This window comes from Zonotrichia albicollis, chromosome 7 (assembly GCF_047830755.1).
Source record: "Zonotrichia albicollis isolate bZonAlb1 chromosome 7, bZonAlb1.hap1, whole genome shotgun sequence".
Lineage (NCBI taxonomy): Eukaryota > Metazoa > Chordata > Aves > Passeriformes > Passerellidae > Zonotrichia > Zonotrichia albicollis.
Window position 1 is genome coordinate 28,361,345 of NC_133825.1, and position 15,336 is coordinate 28,376,680.

Consider the following 15,336-nt stretch of genomic DNA (forward strand, 5'->3'; position numbering starts at 1 on the left):
TTTTAGTCTTACCTTCCTATAGTTTCTGAGTAGATGTGTGATAAGAGAGGTGGCTTCCTGTCAGTTTGGGATTATTGATATGATCCAACTGCAGAGAAGTTACTGCAACACTTAGCATCTCCAAGGATCTGCAGCTGTTGCACCTCTACTTTGCTTCTTGCTTTTAAGTATATCTTATCTTGTGGTGAAGGCATGTTAATGCTGGCATGATGAGCAATATGAAGAGGTGTTGTACCAGGTGAAGTTGCTTGCTCCCAGAATAAAGTTTATTGTTCTGCCTCATTGTACTGATAATGAACCACTTCTGGAACCAGAAGGAATAATTTAATTGTTTTCAAGTGTATTGAGTTCACCATCACTATTGAACTAGTTTGGAGTATGCCCAAATAAAATACCTCATGCACATCCTGTAGACCATGACTTAGGTGCTGTTGTAAAAAACTTAAGTCCTGGGAGCAACCTTTTATATGCTTGTAGTAATTAAGCTTTAATGTACTGTAGCATGTAATGTGCACTGTGTCTTTTGCCTTGTATTCTTTTCAGTGTCTTACTAGATTTTGCTGTATAGAGCATTATGAATTCATGTCAGTGATAGAGCCCAGAAAAAAGAAGCAATATTTATGAGTTGCAATTAGTGTGAGAACTGGTATGTGCACAACTCCCACTATGGGATTTGTGCATTTACACTCACACTCCACTTCAAAACATGCCCTGAAAAGAAATATTTCCAGATACTTCTGTAGTTGGATAAATGGCGTGGTGTGTTTTAAAAGGCCATTATGCTAATAGTGGTACTTTTAATCTGGGCATAGTGTGAAACAATCAAGAATAATAGCTGGTTTTGTCTAAAAGTATAGTAGCTATAGTAAATGATACCACATGATTTTGTTTAAGATAATGTATTTATAGTACTTAAAAATATTATATCTTCCTGATTACTAGATAATATTGCCACTGTTTGAGTTGCACGGGGAATGGTACAGTACATCTACCACAAGATTTAAAACAGGATTGTTACAGCTTTTGCCATTCGTTTAGTCAAAATTTTGGTGTTTGTGTTTCTTTAATTTCAACAATTGGTCTTTCTTTTTCTTTAGAGTAGGGTGATGGCAGTCACACAGGTAGCCATACAGCTGAAAGCAAACAAACAAAAAGAAGTAGGATTACTAAATCAGACAGGTTTCCTTGATGCAGGGATGAACTGTTCAGTTGGTCTCTAATAATGGATTTCATCACACCTGACTTTGTCAATCAAATTGTTAAATGTCTAATCTCCTGTTAGTTGTCCAGATTTAGTCCATAATTGCAAGGGAAGAGAGAGACAGTTCTTGAATGCATTAGAATTCGATCCTAAAGTAGATGAGATGAATCCCACCTTTAGTATTGTCTAAAATGTAAAGTTGAAAGTAAGACCAAACAGGAATGAATAGTACATAACAGAGGCATGGATAAGGAAAATCCTTAAAAGGCCTCTCCTGCTCCATGTCTCTATTTGTTGACCTTATCTGTGCTTTCAGTTTGTAGTCCTCATGAAGTGCTGCTAAAATGTCATTATCCTTGCACATTTGCTGTGCTGTACTTGCTGGGCATCTCCATGTGCCTTTGTCAGCTTAGTTTAAAGACTTTCGCCACACTGTTCCATATTATTAAGGTCCCTCTTTTGTTCTTCTCAGAGAAGGCTGACAGTTATGCAGACGACAGATTTGAGTGTCAGCTACTGTAATACTATGTCTAGATTAAGAGTTCAAAGTTCCATCCATTCACAATTCAGCAGTAGTGGAAGCCTCCTCAGTTTCAAGCTGTGCAAAGCAAATTGTGGAGCCGTGCCACTTAGCAAGTTGGCCTACCAGTAAATACATACTGCATAGTGATGGTTCAGACTCTGACACAGACTGGTTGTTTTTTCCATGGAGTTCACCTAAAAGATGGCTGAATAGTCTAGAAAGCTACAGGAAACATTTTTCATCTCCTACTGAAATTTTTTGTATGCTGATAAATTATTAGAAGTAATGTTTTAAATATTTTTTGTATTTTGAAAAGCTATCAGCTTTCCATAACTTTGTAAGAGTGTTTTAGACCAAGAAACATAACTTGAGTGAGATATGTGTGATATTTGAAAGCAGGACCTAGCAGCAGAAATGAGTAAAAATAAATAGCTAGAGGAATTAGTCTCACCCCAAATGTCAGATCACAAATTGTCTTACAGTTTGAGTCTCCAATCATTAGGCTCTCCATCAATTACCTTTGCATTAAAAAAGCCATAGAAGATACACAATTAGTAAAGGAAACCTTAGCTTACTTTTAGTGCTTTAAAGGAAGATATAATATGGTATGCTTCAGCTAGGTCAGAATATTGGTGTCTTTTGGAGTCAATCATCCATGCACTACCAAAAAAGGTATTGAGCAGCACTCGTGTTCTGGAGTAGTTTCAGATAGATAAGGATGGATGAAATGATATTTTCATGTATCTGTATTTTATTGAAGGTAGCATGTATACTTAAAATATCAGAAAAATACAATTCAATAAGTAAGTTGGGCACAATTAACACACAGTGAGAAACATGAACAGATGTCTGTTCTCCCCTGTCGTATGAAAAAGTCATCATGTCCAATCTGAAATTTTCATTGAATGTAAAGAAAACCATAAACATTTGTCTAGAATTTCTGTGACCTTGTTTGAGTTTTGGGGGTTTTTTTGAAACTTTGTATATTTCCATTTGTTTTTCACCTGCTAATATTTCTGACAGTCTGGGAACACATTTTCAGCTGTGTAGATAATATTAATGATTCTTTCATGTGTTTTAAGTGTTGAGTGTAAAATTGGATGGGGCTTTGAACAATCTGTTCTAGTGAAATCTGTGCTAGTTACCACGACATGGGAGTTGTAATTAGGTGATTTTTAGGGATCTTTTTGAACATAAACCATTCTGTGATTCCTAAGAGTCCAACTGAATTCAAAGGTGATATCCACATTTTCAGTGTGGGACATTTTCATTGCTCTTAGGTGCATGACCCTGCATCTAGTCACCAAGTGAATCTTTAATAACAAACGGGGTGACTTTTGCAGATAAGTGTAAAACACAGATTTCCACAGTGCATATTCTATTCCACAAGTGGCTTCCTAATTGTAATATTATCAAAAAGTAATGGAACCGACTTCTCCTAAGTTTATGATGGTGAAGTACATTAAATTCCCATTAAACACATTAAATCATATTTAATTTGCATGGCTTTAATTGCCATGTGTCCTAAACATTCATGTGTGAAGGAGCAGGCAATCATGTGAGCCCTGTCACGAGGGGTTTTGTCCTGAGGGATGTATTTCTGGAATTGCAGTCATTAAAGAAACGATGACTACATGGTTTTAAGCTTGCTATTACTTGCCTACTTTGTGTGATAACCTAAACTAGAAATGTTATAGAATTACAAAGTTTGATCAAGATCTTACAAGATTCTAAAGTTCTTGGCCTTTCTTGCTTGGTTTCATGAGCTGATTTATGAGAGAAAAAAATCAAGTTGCGCTTTATGTTAAAAAAATCTATTTGAAAAAAATCAGTGTCATTTTCAGTAATATTTTTTCTGATGTGTGGCACAAAATGCATATGGATTAGCTATATGTATTGCTATTAAACCTTTTGAGTTTGTAGTTTTTCACCTATTTGTTTGTAACCTTGTATATATATATAAATGAGACATTAGCTGAAGCTGTCTCTCCTAAAACTCCTATTTAGTTTACCATGTACTTGTATTCTCAACTATGAGGATAAATATGCATATTTTCATATTGAAAAAAAAATGCATCTCTGAATAACTGATGGATGTATTTTTCTTGGAATACTCAGAAGACTGTTTTGTTTTTCTCTGTGTTGTTTGTTCCCTATATTCTGTTTTAATTCAAAATGTTTCCCTTGCTGTAAATATTACAGTGAGTGCTTATCAAAGCATAACTTCAGTTAAGGACACTACAGGTGTCATAAGAAATAATTGAGTTGCAGCTTTAATAAGCAGTACATTTAATGTATCCATACAGGTCAGTAGAAATTGCTCATGATTTTGCTCTGGTGTGTATATAAGCCCAAAGCTTTATGAGCTTTTTCTGTAATTCTTAGCCAGTAGCAGGGATGGGGCAAATTAATTTTCATTTCCAACAGAAGCATTAACTGTGATCACATCCATATTTTGTGGTTATAGATACATTGTATTTGTGAAAAGAGGTATATGTGAATGAAGTACAAGATCTGACAAAAATAAAGTCTGTACACTGACCCATGTGAATTGATTTAATGTGTCTCAGAAAACCTTGAGATACAAAATCATGCTCACAATGCATTGCATCCTAAATGAAGCCAGTTACTTCCAATTTAAGACTATGTTCCATGCATGTCAAAAGAGCTGCCTCATTTGTTTATTACTTAATCAAATTTTAAGTGTCATTATGAGAAGTGAACATTTATAGATCTAGTGGTTACCTCAGTTTGTGGAGTTTGGGTTGTTGAGGTTTAGGTAGGATTTTTTTTCCTCTTTGGTATGGTTTATCCATATCCAAGAATTGTATTGGGGGGAAATAAGACCAGCCTGGGTCCATGAAAATGAAAATAAATATGTTCATCTTTTTACACTGAAAAGCTGTAACACTTATGTGACTTAAGAATCAAGTAAGGAAATAAAAAGTGTTTAAAAGATAGAATGTGAAATAAAAGATAGAGCAGTACCCATTTGTACTTAAGAAAAACAGCCAACCCAAATTACAAGACGTTACTTATTTTATAAGGAGCAGTATAATACATACATGAGATTAGCCTCTAGAGAAGATTTTTTTAGTTTAGCAGCTAAATTCTCAGTGTAATGGCAGGTTACTACGTACTAGCAGGCAGGGAGGAGGAGAGGTGGAGATTAAGATGGCAAGTACAGCACTCTGCAAGTGCTAAGGAAGTACTTTGTGTGTTCAGGTGACGAAAGGTTGTGCAGGAAAGCTAAATGTGCCAGCCTACTTTTGACCTGATTTCACATGAAGAAATTCTTATGTAGTTGTTTCTTTTTATTTTTTTCTTTTATCTGTTTTATTCCATCTTAAACCTGTGAAATTGCATTTTAAACTTACATTAGGTAGAAGTTTTCATTGTGACTGCAGCCATTAGGCCCAATTCACTAACAAAGAAATGCTAGATATGATAAGAGATGATACTAGTTAGTGATGGATGATACTAGTTTAGCTGTGTAACTTTATTTCATCCCATTTATCTGTGTGTGTAATACAGGTGTTCCTTATACCATCACGTTTCATTTTTTGCAAATATTAGTAAAGTGTGCTGTGGAAATGAACCTGCTTTTTGTGGTGGTACCTTCCAATTCCTGTAGTTCTCCTCTCCTTTTTATTTGTTGCAAAGCTTGAAACTGTCAATGAAGAAAAGGGAAGGATATCTGGGTAGATGCTTTCTTTAAGATTTGATTTCTGTTCCAGCCTCTGACACAGGCTGTCTGTGTGAGCAGGAGACAATAATTTAAACCAAAGTTTCTACAGCTGATCTCTGATTAAGTATATTCATTATTTTGCGAATCAGAGGCTGGGCTTTTGGAAATGCTGAGCATTCTCACAGCAAAAGTTCCTAGAAAGTCTATATGACCTATGCAATGCTAAACACTTAGAAAAATTTGGCCTGTAGGCATCCCAAATTAATAAGTACTAAATCTCATAGTTACTTAATCTCTCCTCTGTAAAATGGGGTAATACAATATCTTCATTCTTCCTGTCAAAGAAATTGTTTATGAATCTTTTGCATGCTGTAGTGATGAACATTGCAGAAAAACACATGAGAAAAATATGATGCTGATTTTCAAGAGAGATAAATTACAGGAAGCCATGCCTGAAGTAATGGCAGTAAAACACCACTGAGTGAAGTTTCAGATTGTGAGAAGGAAGGAGTTTGTGGGTATTAAATTAAGAACTGTATCATAAGGTCTACATAAAGGGGGCTGAAATATGACTTCATGACCAACCTTTTACTTCTGAACTCATGAGCATTTTATTTTGTGGCCTGCATATTCTTGTCATAGGGTGTTGTGGGCATGTGGAATTACACAAAAAAATGTGCACATTATTAATCTTTCAGATATATTATGTTGTCATACTAATTCATTCCTAATGTGTAGAGAGTACTTAACATATTGAATAAGAGATGTACTGTGATCCATGTTCCCTCCTATCAATGGCATGAAAGACTTTGGACCTTCAAATTTTAGTAATGTATGTCTGTTCAGCATTGTGCTTTATTTTTGTGTATATGTATTTCCATAAAATCAATTTTTGCTAGATGGACAAGTGGTTCAATTCCTGGTAGTCTTTATTTACTCTAAATTGCATATGCATACCATTACTACATTTTGAGTTAGAAAAGCTGAACTTTAATAAAAGATGAAAACTTCTGAAAAGCGATATTAAATTTAGAGAGTCAAAAGCTTAGATATATTTCACATGAATAAAACTTACTGGAGAATATATTTATATTTATCTGTATATTCACATTTAGCTTGGTGCTTTGCAAAACACCTTTCCTAAGGTCTAGATTTAAATTATTATGAAAATAAAGATATTTCATAGACATGGAGTACTTCACTTGTTGATACTAGTTCCTTTGTCAAAGTTAGCTGGGTTATTTTTGTTCTTTCATGGCTGCATAGCAGGTTTTAAAAATTTTCTATTCATTTTATGTTTTTTCAGCTGTCGTGACTGGTTGTCTTGTACCATTCCCCTTGAGTGTATGTGTGTATTTATTATTTTAAACAATAACATTATATGTCCAGATAGGGGTCCCATTAACTTTCTATTTCACTAGAAATTGGCAAAAATTTGCATCCAAGGGTTTAGTTTCATAAGTGATATTTTTGTTGTTATTGAGCAGTGGCTGAATTCCTTTTCACCATATTGTGAATTTGTCACCACTTTGCATGACAGAGCAAGCAAACAGCAATGCTCAGCTTCACACTTCACATTTCTGAGAGGACTTTGTGTAGTCTATAATTAAAGCAAAAAGATAAGAAAACAGATGTAAGCACTTAGATTATGTGATTATAGGCAGAGGCATTTGACTGTCTCAAACTAAAGTTTTTGTAAAACGCATGTGAAACTGTTATTTGATTGGAAATATCAAGGAAGAAGGGCTTAAAATTTCCTTGCAGCCTTTCCTAACTAGTGGGTCCCCTATAACAGAATCAAATAAAGCTAATTTGGAAGATTCAGCTAAAATTAATATAAACTTATTGTTTTGTTGGTTTTGTTCTTGTTTCACTGAGCAGTATATTAATCAATCCTGGAAACCACGTCAAGATTCAAGAAGGTACCTTAGGATTCTTCATTGCAAGTGATGCCAAAGAAGTAAAAAGGTAATTAAAATGTTTTTATCTTTGAATAGAAACAAATATATTTAATTTTAGTTTTTTTCTTTACATGTAAATTCTTCACCTAATTTTCATTATCATATGTTTAAAAATTCAGAGGGGGTGTTGAGTTGTTACTCCTGAACCACCTATGTGCATGTAGTTTTCCTAACTATTGTCCTAAGTACCAAGGAACTGAAATTTGCAGCAGATATGAAAGGAAATAAAGAGACTGGGTTTTTGAGTCCTCCTAGAAAATGTGAAATATTTTCATTTGTTTTCTCTATACTTATTGTGTCTCAGAGGAATTACTATGAGAGAGGAGGACAAGGATGACGCTTCTGTTAGATTCTTGTTTAGAGGAGTTGTTATCTACACAGACTTTAGCAAATTCTTGATGCGAGTTAGCTGCTGTGTTTATTCTGTAATTGCATTAGCAAAATAATATTTATGTTCTTGTCATTTTCCTTTAATGGAACTGCAGACTCCACAGCCTCATAATAACAAATCAAACTACAAAAGTGCATTATATCCATTGCAGCCAACTTCACAGGCTCAATGTACCTGGGCGTGCTAGATTTGGGGTGAAGGAAAAGGAGTTTTATGATATTGTGTTGAGGACCAAATATAATTCTTGTTTGTTAGGATTATAGTATGCTTGGAAGGAACAAAAAACCAATATGATAAAATAATTTTTCAAAGAAAAATATTCAGTGTCCCTATAATTAAAAAAGAAAAAAAATTAATATTTGCAGCTGAGTGTTTCCTCATTATTTGTATCTTTGTTATGAGTCATGCAATCAGATTTTTACTGCTGTTCTCCATGAGTTTGGTATTTTAACCAAATCCTATACTTAAAATGATAAAGTATTCAAATGATACTCTTCATTAAGTTCCAACCTTTTTTGGATTAAATACAGTGAAATAATACCTAACAATGCCTACTTGCCCTGCATATATAAAGAAAGTCAAAACAACAAAACAGTGAAATTGGAGAACTTGACTTGTACTTTTCTTGAAAGAACTGAGGTAGATTTTGGCTAGGTGAAATGTACAGAACAGGACAGCGGTGCTCCTGTCCCGTCACATCTCCAGCACCATCTCTGGAGCCTGTGCATCCTGCACTGCCTCAGGGACTCTGCCTTGCAGCATCCTGTTCCTTTCCTCTCTGCTGCGTTTCTCCACTTGAACATCCAGAACTGTCTGCACATTGCTTTACTGAGCTGCTAGTTTTCTTTCATTTATAAGGCATTTTACACTTTGCAATGAACTTTTTCTCAGACTAAGTAAAATGGCATAATATTTTAACTGCTAAGATTAGGGAGAAGTTAACTGTTATGAAGGCGTTTAGACAAATTTTTCACATCATTCATCTGCCTCATTATATTTGATAGTGAACATGAAACAGGATTTCCAGTTCAGTCTGGCTTTTGGCAGAAGGCAATGTTTAGAAATACTCTGCCTCCCTTGCCATGTCTCTTAGCTGCTCTGTGCAAAGCAAATGGTTATCAGATGTGTTTCTAGTAACAAAGCCAATTATGAAAAGTGTTAATTTCACCCTTTGAGCTATCAATCAGACTCAGAAATATGTTCTAAAATTGAGATCTTTTGGAGGGGAAAAATTATTTTACAATAAAGCATAATTAAACATGTTTTATACCTGAAATGCAAATTAAATTATTCTGGCTTTGTTAATGAAGACATTTCAACCCCCTTAAGCTAAAGTTATTCATATTTATATATCCCGCAATGAGATATAACCTACAATGTTCAATTACTCTTTCTGTTAGAATAATTTTTGCATTTTTAGAAGAATATTTTCCCATAAGAAGCAATTACACCTACAAAGAGTTATGCCTAGGTAAATAGCTTCACATAAAATGTTGACTGTTTAAATATAATACAAACTACCTGAATTGAATCTTCATTGTTCCTTGCTAATTTACATGTTAACACAAGTGCCAAAAATCCACATTCTTCAAATCCACTTAATTTACCCCAGTTATCTAGAATAATTTTATTACAGCAATAACTTCAGGTATTTATTCTTTACTTTGACATGGGATTGAAGGTACCCTTTAGGACAATTGTGCTGCAGTGAACTTCAGAAACATGGTCTCTAGCGATGGTTCATGTTGTGAAGTTTTTGTGATGGACTATTTGTGGTAGTTGATTCTTGTTTAATAAAGGGGCTTTACAGCTGGACTGGAGAGAAATTTTAAAAATTTGAGGCAGTTTTCTCCTCCTGGCTTCCATCTTGACATTTACTCATGGTTTGAAAAACACTTTCTTCTCATTTCCTTGGAAGTAGTTGATTTTCTTTTTGGTGGAATGTGAATATCTTGAAGACCAGAAACTTTCTGCAGCAAAGTATACGTGCTCAGAGAAGATGTTTTCCTTTTACATTTTGCATCTTGGAAATACTAAGGCAATTTCACAGCCTGAAAGAGTAATCTTCCTGTGAGTTTCTTAGAGAAATAAAGTGTGCTAGGTTTAGGACTTACATATTCCATTGGTAGCTTCATGTTATATTGATTTTAGAAATGTTAATAGCATTCAGTGAGGTCTCCCTGCAATTTGAATTTGTATTTGAACCAATATGAAGCATTGATGTGGTTCATCTCTTCTATGCTAGACCTGCTGTGTTTCTCATGATGGGTCACTTAACTACCAGTAAAGTTCCACCTGCAGTGGCCGTGCTATAATTAATCTAGAAGAAATAGTAGTGATCATCCTGGCTGCAGGGGCAAAGGCTGTGTTTAATCAGAGGCTGTATATAAATATTGGTTTGGTTTTGTGTTTTTTTATATTTTGGACTGTAGATAGTTTTGTTTCAGTGGCCTCCTAATTGTTATAGCAATCTAATGTTCTCATACTGTCCCCAAAATGTATGGGTGTCATCTGAAAATTTGCTCAGGGTGCACTTGATGCCTCTGTCTGTGTCATTAATGAAGGTATTAAATAACACTGGTCCCAGTACAGATCCCTGAGAGACATCAGTTGTAACTAGTGCCTGGTGGGACTGTGAGCCATTGATCATTACCCACTGAATGTGGCCATTCAACCACTTCCTAATCCACCCATGGAATCCATCACTCCAGTTTGGACAGAAAGATGTGGAGGGGGACCATGTCAAAGGCTTTACAGAAGTCTGGATAAATGACATCTGTAGTACTTCCCTGTCTGCTGATGTGGTCAGTCCATCACAGCTGGTTGGTCAGGCAGGATTTTCCTTGGTGAAGCTGTGCTCCCTGTCTTGAATGACCTCCCTGTCCTCCATGTCCCTCAGCACAGCTTCTGGGAGGATTTGTTACACGACCTTTCAGGCACAGAGGTGAGGCTGACAAGCCAATAAGGTCATTGTTTCTACCCCTGTTTAAGATCAACATACAGTGTTGATCATACAGTAATGATCAAATGTCCTAGCTGAAAAATTTGCACAGGGTGCTAGACAGTCTTTTAAAAAAAACACCCTGGTAGCTGATGAAAACAAAAAGTCCTTTTTGTGATTAAGTTCATTAGATGCTCTTTTTTCTAAGATGAACAACAAATAAACTAATACACTGTGGCATAGTTATCATACATTCTTCCAATTACTTTTCAAATAAAAGTGTATTAAAGGAAATACTAATTTGGAGCTTATTGTTGAAAGTAATGGTCTTGCAGCAAATATTTCCTACTTTCAATGTCCAAACCTTTGCAAAGATTAAAGTAAATTAGCATTGGCGCGTTTCCTTAATTGGTCACTGCAACAAGATGAAATATAGGACTAATTTCATTTATAAGGATTAAGAAATGTGTCAGTTTTTCCATTCTGTCTCTTCAGGGCATATTTTTACTGCAAGGCCTGTCATGATGACATCACAGATCCCAAAAGGATAAAAAAATGTGGCTGCAAACGGCGTAAGTAATATTTCTATCCCTCCCTTCCTCTCCTTTCATGAACTGTTCAGCCCTGAAGAATACCTCTTCATGCATTTACATGTTTTACACAGTGATACAGAAAGGCTAAGAAATAAATGCACACCAATGTAGGAAGTGCTATTTGAGTTTCTGAAGTCCATATGTTTTTGTCACATTTCACACTACTCACACCTGTGTCTTCATTAAAAAGTAAATTAAAGACCAATGCTAACAAAAACTGAAGAATTAAGTCAAGCTAAATTTAACTGTAGAGATTTCTGAGTTAAGAATTAGCCAACAGTGAAGTTTTTCTCTCATTCATAACATGCAGATTCTGCAAGAGAAGAAACTAGGGAATTATATTTTATCATATAGCTATTGAAATTTTTTTTCTTTTTAAATAAATAAACAGTTTTAGTGGAGGAAAGGGTTGTCTGGAAGAAATTAAATATTAGCGCCTCTTACAGATATCCATTTAGCTGTAATGCTAATATTAAGTTTAGTTAGGGTCTTAAAATGTTTGGACAGTTTTTAGTGAAGAAATGAGTGTTTCAATGGAGATGAGACTTTGCATCTGAATTTCTATAAATATGTAGCAATCAGCATTTTACCCATATATACTTTGAAAGGACCTTTTTCAGGAGCTATCACAACCACACTTTGACCAAAGATGTGCTTGACCCATGCATATTTGTAATACCAATAGCAAAATTATTTAGAAATCAATTTCTCATTGAATATATAAATATTTATGTGCATTCCATGGCATTCTGCCATGAAAAAGATAGTTCGGATTAAGTAAATTGAGAGATCTCAGAAGGGCTTGATCATGCCTGTTTTACCATTACTTTTAAAAGGGGAAAAGCTCTCTTATTTATAGCTTCAGTCTGCTATAAAGAAAGCTCTCTTATGTATAGCTTCAGTTATCAGTGCACTGTTATAGAGGATGGAAGAAAGCCTAAGCTAAACATTCTCTGCCTTTTGGAGTACCTGAAATGGATGAAGTCTTGAAGATCATTTTCAAAAGAAAAAAATTTGTTGCTGGAGATTTTTAAAAAAACTCCTGTCCTCCAAAGCACCACGAGTGTGGAACAATAGTATGATAGGGAGAAAGCAGCTGGAACTGACAGAAAATGGTATTTATCTTCCCAGTAGCCACAAGGAGAGCAAAGCACATGGAAAGCATGCCTGATGTGGAAGGAATGTATGCATTGCCTAACATATTGGAAAAAAATTGTTCAAGAACAGTTTATCCATGTGAGAATGTGACCTTTGAACTGCTGCCAAAGCCAATGAGTCTGCTGAGTAAGTTCTGGTAAAGCCAGTTACAGATGCCTCAGGGGTCTGTGACTCTCATGAAATCTTTTTTCAAAATTACTCAACAGTTAAAGAGAAATATGTTACCTGCTTAATTTTATCTGGTTCTGTCAGGAAAAAAAAAAAACAAAACCAAAAAAACTATTTTATTTCTATTTTCCTCTATACTCCTCCTTCACATGGTGTATGCTTTTTAAATACGTCCCACTTAAAAATTTAATAAATCCCAAAGATCTCTCAGTTTAACATGAGACCTACACTTTTCATCGTCATCTACTAGAAGATAGGAATCAGGAACTCACATTATAAAGGTTAAGAGCCCTTTATTTTTATACAAGGTAACCTTCTCAGTACTTTGAAACCTGGGAGAAAAAAGGGTATGACCCAGCCAACACAATGGATATTAGCAGCAGTAAAGCCTTGGAGAGGCAAGAGTAACAATTTGTGTAAGTAGCAGTTGGAAGGGTTACAAATGGCATGGTCACACATATCAGTCCAATAAATGAAAGTTGGTTGGGCAGATGAGCAAACAAACTGAGTTAGGGAGGCAGAAGGAGGAGGTGGCTCTCAGAGCTGGTTGCAGTGAGCACTGAGCACTAAGGAGGGAATCCTCTGAGTCAGGTGAAGAATAATGGTCAGTGAGAGTAACATGTTAAATTTCCCTTTCATCGTCTCCCCTCTCCTCAGTCTGCCCTCTCTCCTGCTGTTTCTTAGACACACAAGGGTCACAGATACCACAATAGCAGGCAGCCTGTAGAAGAGTTGAGAAGAGCCTTCAATGAGGATGCTCACAAGTATTATAAATAAGGCAATTGCTTTTCTTTTAAAGAGCTGTCAGAAAAATTAATGAAATGAAAAATTTCAATAGTAATTAGTGATTTTTGTTTCTCAAATTTTGTTGACAATTTTGAAATCCCTTTTATGGGGCCTGCTTTTTGTGTTTGGGTTTGTTTTTAAGGTAAGTCTTTAGTGCAGAATGTTATTCACATAAAATGTTTTAGCTTTCGAATCACTAATCACTTTTGAAAAGACTTAGATATGTTATCCATCTGCAAATGATGCAAATCATTGGTCTTAAAAATGCAATTCTAACCAAAGCAAAGCATAAATTGAGAAAACTTTCTCCCTGTTGGTTTAGAAAACTGTCAACATGTAATACATCACTATGCCAATTTGATTTTTGACACTGCATGCACATGCATCTATATAGTTCTATATGACAAATACATGCTTTAATGAGCGAGTAGCATGGTAATTAGAGGCAGCTAAATGTGGAAAATATGTAAGATGAAAGGAAAGGTTGTATATAAAAATATTGACACATTCAGGTGAATTAGATGTGAAAGAAATGGAAAACTTAATTATGGTGGCTCTAATTCATGCAGTTTCCCATAATACTTAATTCACATTCTTGAATAATGCATCTGAGGTTGCACTTCAGTTTAGACACTTTCTGAATATTAGCTTGGGGTATTGTTGGGGTCTAAACGTGAGTCTGACCTACATAGCCATTTGTCCAAACTCGTTAGGCCTAATATTAATAATTCAGGGCAGATCAGTACATTTCTACAAGGCCAAGGATAATTCATGTAATCCTGCTTTCCTTTTGCAGTTTCTTTGCCATCCCTTTCTCCTTACCCATCGCACTCCCTGAATAACACATAAATGCTGATGGCATATTGTCCAAAGAAATACTTGTGTGGAAATTTTATTCACAGAATGTTAATTTTTTTTTAATGTTTTCAATCTCTTTCCTATTCCACTTAACTGTAGTTTTTGCAGCAAGAGGCCAAATATATGTATATATTTGTATAAAATGCTGCCATGTTGGGATGAAATCTCTAAACTGGATGACCTGTTCCTCCTGTTTCTTTCATTTTGTACAACAGCTATGGTCTAATTCTCTATATATTTTTTCCAGTGACAGTGCTTGCTGTGAACGGTGGGGGTTGAACCCCAGAGGGGACAAATCATGTGTACATTGATGTGTTTGAAGGAATTTCTTGTAATCTATGACAATTGACAAACTTTTGATTTATTTTTCCTCTTGCTGCCTTGGAACACGGCCCCTACTATATTTTAACTGCACACTGATAGTGATCTATTGTGAGTAAAAATGGGTTCCCTGTAGCCCAGAGTGCGGTCCAACCTGTCTTTCTCTAGCAGAGAGTATTTTTGTTCAGTATTTTGGTTCTTTTCTTTATTTATGTTGCATGTAGCAGTGACGTCATACCCACAAGTTTCTCATTGTTCCCACCAATGGAGATTAGGGTGACGTTGAAGAAAATACAGCAGTTTTCCCTTCTTCCACCTATTTGCCCTTTTTTTCTACAAGCTTATTTTTATCCCTAAATGAAAATTAGATCTTGGCAATAGTATTTCCTTGAAATTATTCTAGGGGTATCTTATGAATTTTTAGGTATATTGGTTAGGCTGGTGTAATTGCCACTCTAGCGCTCTTTGCCGGGTTAAATACAATTCATCTGTCAGGTCCCTGTTTAGGTTTTCAGTACTTTGTCCTTTCCATTGCACTGTTGACACAAAGAGTAGCACAGCACTTTTACTGTCCTTACCCAACTTTTTTCTCCCCAATGACAGAAAAAAGTGTTATGGGAGAAAGCCAGACAATTAATTAAAAGTGTGATTTTTTTAATGTATAAACCCAGAGATACCTTCAACAGGAAACAAGCTGCAGTGATTATTTTCCTGAGCTTGCTGGTTTTGACACTACTTACATAAGTA

The 15,336-nt window shown here is 35.4% G+C and overlaps 1 protein-coding gene across 34 annotated transcripts in view; it reads left to right on the forward strand.

Annotated features, from left to right (window-relative positions):
* KCNMA1 (potassium calcium-activated channel subfamily M alpha 1) overlaps window positions 1–15,336 on the forward strand; it is a 406,748-nt gene that overhangs the window by 294,891 nt on the left and 96,521 nt on the right. For 22 of the 34 annotated variants that reach the window (XM_074544760.1, XM_074544762.1, XM_074544763.1 and 19 more), the window contains 2 exons: window positions 7,294–7,380; window positions 11,201–11,277. In XM_074544760.1, coding sequence (XP_074400861.1) covers window positions 7,294–7,380; window positions 11,201–11,277 — 164 coding nt within the window. Of the gene's footprint in view, window positions 1–7,293; window positions 7,381–11,200; window positions 11,278–12,429; window positions 12,583–14,691; window positions 14,701–15,336 lie in introns of all 34 variants that reach the window. The other 12 variants (XM_026799790.2, XM_005481495.3, XM_005481496.3 and 9 more) reach the window with 2 other exon arrangements.